The 10,528-nt window shown below is 35.3% G+C and overlaps 1 protein-coding gene across 12 annotated transcripts in view; it reads left to right on the top strand.

The window, feature by feature from the left end:
• The window catches only part of grip1 (glutamate receptor interacting protein 1), a 375,594-nt gene extending 370,989 nt beyond the window's left edge, over window positions 1–4,605 (top strand). For all 12 annotated transcript variants that reach the window (XM_055191373.2, XM_055191376.2, XM_055191372.2 and 9 more), the window contains one exon: window positions 2,060–4,605. In XM_055191373.2, coding sequence (XP_055047348.2) covers window positions 2,060–2,314 — 255 coding nt within the window. In that variant the 3' untranslated portion in view covers window positions 2,315–4,605. The remainder of the gene's footprint in view (window positions 1–2,059) is intronic.
• Window positions 4,606–10,528: the final 5,923 nt, after the last annotated feature.

Consider the following 10,528-nt stretch of genomic DNA (forward strand, 5'->3'; position numbering starts at 1 on the left):
GCTAGATTTATTGTTGTTACTCATTTATTTGCATTGCGGTTCTCGCTCAATATTTATTGCTAGATTTATCGTTGTTACTCATTTATTCACATTGTGTTCCTTGCCAATATTAGGCTACTCGTTAGATTTATCGTTGGTACAGACCAAATGTGACGCATTTATTCGCATTACGTTCCTCGGACAATATTACTCGCTAGATTTATTGTCGTTACTCATTTATTTGCATTGCGGTTCTCGCTCAATATTTATCGCTAGATTTATCGTTGTTACGCATTTATTTGCATTGCGGCCCTCGCTCAATATTACCCACCAGATTTATTGTTGGTACGCGTTTATTTGCATCGCATTCCTTGCTCAATATTACTCGTTAGATTTATCATTGGTACGCGTTTATTTGCGTTGCGTTCCTCGCTCAATATTACTTGTTAGATTTATTGTTCGTAAAGACCAAATGTAAAGGGTTTAGTGTTTATTTGCATTGCATTCTTTACTCAATGTTACTTGCTAGATTTATCGTTGGTACAGACCAAATGTGACGCATTTATTTGCATTGCGGTTCTCGCTCAATATTTATCGCTAGATTTATCGTTGTTACTCATTTATCTGCATTGCGTTCCTCGGACAATATTACTCGCTAGATTTATCGTTGGTACGCATTTATTCGCATTGCATTCCTCGGACAATATTACTTGCTAGATTTATTGTTGTTACTCATTTATTTGCATTGCGGTTCTCGCTCAATATTTATTGCTAGATTTATTGTTGTTACTCATTTATTTGCATTGCGGTTCTCGCTAAATATTTATCGGTAGATTTATCGTTGTTACTCATTTATTTGCATTGCGTTCCTCGGACAATATTACTCGCTAGATTTATCGTTGGTACGCATTTATTCGCATTGCATTCCTCGGACAATATTACTTGCTAGATTTATTGTTGTTACTCATTTATTTGCATTGCGGTTCTCGCTCAATATTTATTGCTAGATTTATCGTTGTTACTCATTTATTCACATTGTGTTCCTTGCCAATATTAGGCTACTCGTTAGATTTATCGTTGGTACAGACCAAATGTGACGCATTTATTCGCATTACGTTCCTCGGACAATATTACTCGCTAGATTTATTGTCGTTACTCATTTATTTGCATTGCGGTTCTCGCTCAATATTTATCGCTAGATTTATCGTTGTTACGCATTTATTTGCATTGCGGTCCTCGCTCAATATTACCCACTAGATTTATTGTTGGTACGCGTTTATTTGCATCGCATTCCTTGCTCAATATTACTCGTTAGATTTATCATTGGTACGCGTTTATTTGCGTTGCGTTCCTCGCTCAATATTACTTGTTAGATTTATTGTTCGTAAAGACCAAATGTAAAGGGTTTAGTGTTTATTTGCATTGCATTCTTTACTCAATGTTACTTGCTAGATTTATCGTTGGTACAGACCAAATGTGAAGCATTTATTCGCATTGCGTTCCTCGCTCAATGTTACTCGCTAGATTTATCGTTGGTACACCCCAAACGCAAAGTGTTTATTCGCATTGCGTTTCTCGCTCAATGTTACTCGCTAGATGTAACGTTGGTACACACCAAAAGCGAAGCATATATTCACAGAACATTCCTCGTTTAATGTTACTCTCTAGATTTATTGTTGGAACACCCCAAATGCAAAGTGTTTATTCACATTGCGTTTCTCGCTCAATGTTACTCGCTAGATGTAACGTTGGTAAACACCAAATGCGTTTATTCGCATAACGTTCCTCCCTCAATATCACTAGATAGATTTATCGTGGGATAAGGGGAACTTTCCAAAATTCGCGCCATTCGCACCGCCCCATACAAATTCGCATCTATTCGTAAAGTCTTTGCATTGACTTTGTATGTAAACTTTGAATTCGTGTTTGGTGTGTACTCCCCATTCGACCACCATGCCATCTATAGATTTGTTTTGCAATGTTATAATATCCATGTATAATGATTTCTCAGTCTCTACAGAAAATTTTATTTTAACGAATATGGAATAAGATTTGTTTTGGCTTTGTTTCCAATATACAGATAAACCACGTCCGGACTAGAGACTTCGACTGCTGCTTAGTGGTTCCTCTCATAGCCGAGTCCGGGAACAAACTGGACCTAGTCATTAGCCGAAACCCTGTCTCATCCCAGCCGTCAGAACTGAACTCATTGTCCAACGAAGAGCCCGTGAACTGGTCAGACACTGTGGACCAGCCCAGCGCGGGGCTGGATCAGGGCCAGCACAACTCCACGCTAGCGGGACTAGAAATCAAAGACCCCAACAAGACCTTATAGCAGAACTCCCATGTGCCTGCACTGGAATGCCCCTCATGGTGCTAAAGTGAACCACGGCTCCCCCTGGTGGAGGAAAAAACAAAGGGGCTCGTTCTCGTATAGCACACACCCAGTTTCTTTCCTGAGTCAGAGCATGAGCCACAAAGACAAAGAGGTCCTTTCCTTACTTGCTGGGTTGTGCTTTCACCCTGTGAAAATGGAGAAGACCACACTGACCTCTTGGAAAACCAAAACTGTTAAAAAGAAGAAGAAAAAACACAAACAGTGAAACAGTGCCATCCATGATTTTATTGCCAATAGTTTCAAAAGATGCATAAAAGCAACATTAAGACTTATACTTGCGATATCAAACTGGCCACTCTGTGATTATCTGTGTTTGTGTGAGTTCGAATGCGTGCGCAAACGTACGAAGACTTCAAGTCTCTGTTCTTAACGCAACCCTTAACGCTCCTATTTTGTGATACTGAAACACAAGTTTGTGTATAGTGTATGTGTGTGTTTCCTATTTCTGATGCCAAGGTCAGAGCCAGGAGGGGTCGACAGCTGCGCGCGGGAGGGGGGGTATCAGCACAATAAATTCGGTAGCCAATTCGGACTGAATGGTGGGTTATAGCATAATGCATGAGACCTTTTATAAACCGTTTTGTATTGAGTACTTTAGTTCAAAAATGGGAGCTTGGGTACATCCTGTAAACAACATTAGGCATCGCCCCGAACTCTTATAAACAACAAACTGAAGTCTGTGTCGCCATGGTGATAAGAGGAGGGGGTGGCACAAAGGCACCTTAATCTTGGAAATTGGACAGATGTCTATTTTTTAGTAGAGTCGGGATGATTTATAAAGGATGTATGTAATTTTGGCCTCCCCTATTGGCCGTGTACACGAGCAGATAGCGTAGAAAAGGTCATTCGGTTCAAAAACTTGCTCTTGGTATGAAGAAATGAATTATTGGTCCAATTGATTGATCGGCTATTTTCTCCAGTGAGTCCGCTGAATTCATAAAAAATGACAGCTGTTAGATAATTTTATAATGTTTACGTCAATGATATATAAAAATATTATGAATTACAAACAAACAAAAATTACACTGCAATTATTGAGTTCTCCGCAAGGTCCATTACAAAAACGTATCATTGTTAACCATTATCCACCGATGTGACACGTCAGACAGCAGACGGATCCGTGCCGGAGCTGCAGACTTTGGCACGGATCCGGTGCAGATCCGGCCCAGAGTCGTCTGCTGTCTGGGTTAGTTACTGCAGTAGTAAATTATACATTTTATTCATACAAATCAGTTTACTGTAGTAACCGTGATATGTCGGAGGAATATGCGGTTATACCATGGTAACTTTTGTAATTATGTCTCATTGATGATAACGAAATGTTTAAAAAAATAAAAGCATGGGGTCGATAATTAATAAAAATGATGTCCAGAATAAAAAATACTTTTGTATTTCCCCCTTTGTTTAAATAGTTATGGTAATTTGTATATGGTAATGTTATGGTTTTGTCTCATCTGATATTTGTTTAAAATGTGTACGCCTTAGGGGCGAGCTGTCTGTTTGTAAAGAGGATAAAAAAGTGTCATGAGAGGAAAAGTTGTCAGTCCTACCAAATGTGGTAGACCACCAAACATACGTTACATACAATTTATTGCTCATCTTGAGAGAAAAAATACAGAAAAAATGGGCAAGCTGCTAATGGCAAACCCGTGAATAATGTCACCCTTGTTGTCAGTGCTCAACAATCCTGTCTACTCACTATTTTCAAACGGCACATTGTGGACCGAACATAAAAACCTCATCAAGGGTTCTTGATAGGGAACGTTTGACTAAAGGTGTCTTTTTATTTCAAACAAACCTTCAGGTATGGGTTCATTTCCCAAAATCATGCACTGGATGTTGAGATCGCAAACAAACGTATTCATTTGTGTCAAGTGCGCACATCGTTTGTGTTAATAAAAAATAAAAATACTTCATAATTCATTTTTATGTTTCACGTGTGGAAACGTTTAGTGAAGTCAAGCACTGCCAGTTAAAATAGTGGGTGTCCATTTTCAGTATACCATGAATTTGATTCAACGTCACGGTTACGTCCCTGAAATATTGTATTTTTATTTCTAATGGACAGGTATTATGAGCTGTAAAGTATTTTTGTACAAATTTAATACTTTGTTAGCATGATGTTTATCGTCTATGTATAAATTTGGGCTGTAATCCTTTGTATGGCCGACAAATGGAGAAAACAATAAAGCGTACCGAGTGGAGAGAGAGAGAGAATGATGAAATGATCTCGTCTGTCGTGTGACATCATTGTGTGGTGATGTAATGCACGTGTGCTGCACGTGGTACTGTTGAAAGCTGCCTTTTATTGAACTTAATTACACTTTTAATTACGTTTTATGACTAATGCAACATCACCTTTATCTCAATAGGCTTTATGCAGCCAAATGTTTAGTTCATCAAAGTAAAAGGAAATATTAAGGTTATAGGGGTGTTTATAAGACTGACATGACACATTCATAATCATGACATGATTTTGTGCATGTTTATGACAACTGTCATTAAGTGTCTTTCTTATGTCATTTTTAATGCAAAGATGACATTGTTTGAGATGTCTTTGTTATGACAACTTGACATAAACCAATACATCATAACTTGTAATGACAACTTTTTACCAGTGATACAAATTTAATTAGTCATTAAAATGTCATTAAGTACTCTGTCATATAGTTTTATAATCATGAATATTTTTCTTGACCTCATCTACAGTGGTACAAATATAATTTGTCATTAAAATGTCATTAAGTGTTAATACTCTGGTAAATAGTTTTATAACAACATCATGAATATTATTTAGTTCATAATGGGTTTTAGTTTCCTCCAGGTGTTTAAGAAATAAAATCAATCATTCAATAATAATAATAATAATTAAAATTAATAAAATTATATTTTATTGAATTTGGAGACAGATTCACTTAAAGTTAAATGAAAACAGTACAATAATGGGTTAAGCCATGCAGTGTTGGGTCCATATCACTGAAAAAAAAATGTTAATTGCATTAAATTAACTAATTAAATAAATTAAATGTTTTGGGTTTTTTTTTCTGAAAATTTCTGAACCCTCTGTGTGAGGAAAAAAACAAGTTCTGTTAGTTGTCAGTTTATTGTGCACATACATAAAGTTAAGTATAATATTTTGACGTGTCTGTTGCATTTTGTTAAGGTATTTATTTGACAGAGTATTAACATGACATCTAAATGACAGTTGTACGGGTAATGTTAACCCGTAAACCTATAGGTAGTTTGTTAAGATTGATAATGATTCTGCTATGTCAAGTTATGAACAAATGACACTTAATGAAAGTTGTCCTAAACATGCATAAAATATCCTTCATATTCATGAAAGTGTCATGTCAGTCTTATGAACACCCCTTCAAGTAAAGTGTTACCGTTATATTTATGTATTTATTTTAGCTTGACAGTACTCACTTGTGTTGTATTGAAAATGTCTCCTTTAAAATCCTATATACGAAAAAGTCATACAGATTTGGAGCGATGATGAAGTAAATGATGACTGAATTTTTTCATTTAATTTTTTATTTTATTGTTGATCCTGTCCAGTTTGTATCTCTTTTTACACAGTGAAAATAGCTCCATCTGGTGGTCACTCAAAAATTGGTAATCAGAAGAAGACTAGACCATGGGTGGTCCTCCAAAAGTCAAATCAAAACCAAAATAACTTAAAATGGCATGGAAAAAATGACATACAGAATTTAAAAAGACTAATAATTAAATTAAAATAAAGGTTCTCACATTAAAATCTTCAGTATATTAATCATTTTAGGTATACACAGTCACATTGTTAAAATACTACATACAATTTTAGTTTGTAATCTAAACATAAAAATATGTAAATCCAGTCTTAATATTGCACTGGGGGTCCCTACACTGTAAAAAAGAATACGCTGAATTTACTAAAAAATATAGTGCATCATTTTTGCGTCCCTCTTTTTAAGCAAGTTTCACATGGAATTTTAAGCAATTGCTTAATTTTTTTTAAGCTTAAACTGCTTAAAATTCCATGTAAAACTTACTTTAAAAATTGCAATTGCATAAACTGCTTAAAATTCCATGTAAAACTTACTTTAAAAAGTGGGTGCAAAGATTGTGCACTATATATTATTCTTTTTTAGTAAATCCAGCGTATTATTTTTTTCAGTGTACTCCTCTATTGCATAGGTCTTCAACAGGGGGTCCTGGGACCCATTGGGGGTCTGTGGTGGTTTTACATGGGGTCCTCCAAATTGTTAAATTGAAAAATGCTTTAAAATGCTAATAGCAAAAAAGCAAGACGCTCTATTGCCCTCTATTGGAAGAGTACAAATTGCCCTTTGCTTGGACTATGGCTGAAAAACTTAATAACTTGTTTGGCTCTTGAAAAGCTTACATAGCCTATGTAATAAGAAAGAAACCCTCTGAATTTTTTTATATGGAGGATATACCTAGATTTTGTTAAAAATGGAGATATTGAGGAAGCTTTGGATGTGTGAAATTATAGAATGTAAGATGTGGTTTATTTAATTATATTTAATTATTGATATGTACTTTATTTATTTATTTATTTTTATTTATTTATTTATTTATTTAATTGTGCCTGGGGTAAAGGGTTTTGGGGTTTTTTATATTTGGTAAAATCTCAATAAAGACATGTTCTACAAATAAGAAAAAATAAAGATCTTTGCTATTTTCAAATAAATAAATAAATTACAACTTGAATAAAAAGGGCATAACGTTACCAGCTTAATATATATTAAGTAAAATTTTGTGCACTAAATTCTTCTTTAGTACTTCTTAAGATAATCTTAAGAACATCTAAGTGAACTTATCTGTGCTATTTTAAAACACCTTCAATATGAACTAAAATGCTAAAAATGTGTTTAAAAATTTATTTAGGTACTACTTAGTAAACTTGGACCCATCTTTGTATGAAAGAGTTAAATATTTTTTAATACAGAGATAGTAAGTTAAAAACACATTTTAGTTCATATTCATGCCATCTCAAAATAGCACAGATAAGTACACAATCTTAAGAACATCTTGAAAAGTACTAAAGAAGAAATTTTATATTAAGCACAAAATGAGTGTACATTATGGAAGTGTACTACTTTGTAATGTAACCAACAAAGTATGTAAATCCCAGTTTTAATTTGCTACATGTACTGGGGGTCCCTATACCTCCTCACTATCCATTAAGGGCTCCTCAGCCTGAAAAAGGTTGAATACCTCTGGTGAAGACAAGTTTATACATTTCATATATTTGTTGAGCTAAAAAACTATGGCCTTAAATGAAGAGAAGATGAAAATGAATGTTATATATTTAAATAATAGTGGATAAATCAAAAAAAAAAATTCAAATCAAACCAGTGTCTTTTATCTGACTCAGTCTTTCAGGTAATTCATCTTCAATATTCTTTATAAAACTAAGAAGTAAAAATGGACAAGACAAGGATTAGATGCAGAAAATGTGATGCCATATCAACATGTCCCCTGAATACAGGACGGCAGGTTATTCAGACCTACAGTAACTGGGAACAGCCTGCAGTATGTGAACCTCCAAATGAATTATGTGAGCGAGTCCCTAAGGCACCACAGAGCCTTTAATGAAATGCTGTGTGAACTTCATACTGAGCAGTTTCTCCTCAAACACCTGGGAACAGGCGAGGTGCAATAGTGCGTTTGTTCAAATGCCCAGGAGAGATTGTGAGCAGCTTCTGCTGAAACATTGACACAATTTAAAACCATGTCATTAGAGAAAAATGTGTCCCGTGTATCGGGTGATACTGTAAGTGAACCCTTCTGTAATTAGAAAGATATTCTCAGTGGAGATACGGTGGGGCTGTAGGCAAACCTATAGGAAATTAATTTCCACCTCTGCTGGGGTTATGAAATCATTAGAATATTAAAAATAGGAGAGTCAATCGCAGATAGATGAACATGTGTTGGTTAAATATGAGCGGATCTGTCTGCAGGGTGTGTTTGAGACTTGCGTGAGCTTATTATCGCTACAAAGAAGGGGAACAGGTGCAGAGTAGCACCGAGTCTGCAAAGATAAATGACAGAGGAATAGATTAGGTGTAGATTTTTCAAAAGAAGTTGCACCTGCTTTGGAATTTGTTAAGAAGCAATTTTAGATTACAAACGAAAAAAAGATTTTAAGGAACAGCCTGAAATTCATTAAGTGGGAAAGTTGTGCTTGTATTTGGAGGTCTGCCAGTTCATAATATGAACTTTCTTAAAAAAGGGAATGTGTTCTTTCATACTATGCATACTGCTTTTGACACTTGTAGTACAGTATCTCAGTTTATTGCATCCTGTTTGTTAAATGCAGTATTAATATTCAAGTGCATTGTACCTTGACCATACTGCATTAAATGTAATATGCATACTATGCATACTCCCTTTTACACTTGTAGTACAGTATCAGTGCATTGCACCCTCTATGTTGAATGCAGTATATTCAGGTGCATTGTACCTCGACCAGTGCATACTGCATTAAATGTAATATGCATACTATGCATACTGCCTTCTACACTTGTAGTACAGTATCACATCATTGCACCCTCTGTGTAGAATGCAGTATTAATATTAAAGTGCAGTCTACTTCCACCAGTAAACATAATGCACTATATACAGTATAATATGCATACTATACATACTACCTTCTGCACTTGCACTACAGTATCAGTGTATTGCACCCTGTATATAGAATGCAGTATAAATATGCAGTATAAATATTCAGTATATTGAGTCTTTTTTAAATATGCAGTATAAATATTCAAGTGCATTGTACATCGACCAGTACATACTGCATTAAATGTAATATGCATACTATGCATACTGCCTTCTACACTTGTAGTACAGTATCAGTGCATTGCACCCTGTATGTTGAATGCAGTATAAATATTCAAGTGCAGTCTACTTCCACCAGTGCAAACGATGTACTATATGTAATATGCATACTATACATACTGCCTTCTACACTTGTAGTACAGTATCAGTGCATTGCACCCTGTATATACAATGCAGTATACATTTTCAAGTGCATTGTACCTCGACCAGTACATACTGCATTAAATGTAATATGCATACTATACATACTGCCTTCTACACTTGTAGTACAGCATCAGTGCATTGCACCCTCTATGTTGAATGCAGTAATAATATTCAAGTGCATTCTACCTCCACCAGTGCACACTGTACTAAATGTAATATGCATACTATGCATACTGCCTTCTACACTTGTAGTACAGTATCAGTGCATTGCACCCTGCATATACAATGCAGTATACATTTTCAAGTGCATTGTACCTCGACCACTGCATACTGCATTAAATGTAATATGCATACTATGCATACTGCCTTCTACACTTGTAGTACAGCATCAGTGCATTGCACCCTCTATGTTGAATGCAGTAATAATATTCAAGTGCATTCTACCTCCACCAGTGCACACTGTACTAAATGTAATATGCATACTATACATACTACCTTCTACACTTGTAGTACAGTATCAGTGCATTGCACCCTGTATGTTGAATGCATTATAAATATTCAAGTGCATTCTACCTCCACCAGTGCATACTGATACTGTACAAAATGTAATATGCATACTATGTATACTGCCTTCTACACTTGTACTACAGTATCAGTATATTGCACCATGTGTGTAGATAGAATGCACAATACATATGGTATTCAAGTGCATTCTTCCACCACCATTGCATACTGACTAAATGTAATATGTAATGTACATACTGCCTTTGACACTTGTAGTACAGTATCAGTGCATTGCACCCTGTATGTTGAATGTAGTAGAAATATACAAGTGCATTCTACCTTCACCAGTGCATACTGTACTTAATGCAATATGCAATGTGCGTACTATGCATACTGCCTTCTACACGTGCAGTAGAGTATTACAGTTTATCAATTTACTATAATTAACTTACTACAAAATACTACACTACATATTACAAAAAATATAGGGCTACTACACTAAAGTATAATCACTATAATATACTACAGTATACTATAATATGCTATAGTTTACTATAGTAAATACTACTGTATTACAGTACTTATCACGTGGGACAGTGACCTTTTACAACACTGAAATATTCTCCACTTGGTGGCAGTAAACGGCTCAAAGCT

Source organism: Misgurnus anguillicaudatus, chromosome 1 (genome assembly GCF_027580225.2).
Source record: "Misgurnus anguillicaudatus chromosome 1, ASM2758022v2, whole genome shotgun sequence".
Taxonomy (NCBI): domain Eukaryota; kingdom Metazoa; phylum Chordata; class Actinopteri; order Cypriniformes; family Cobitidae; genus Misgurnus; species Misgurnus anguillicaudatus.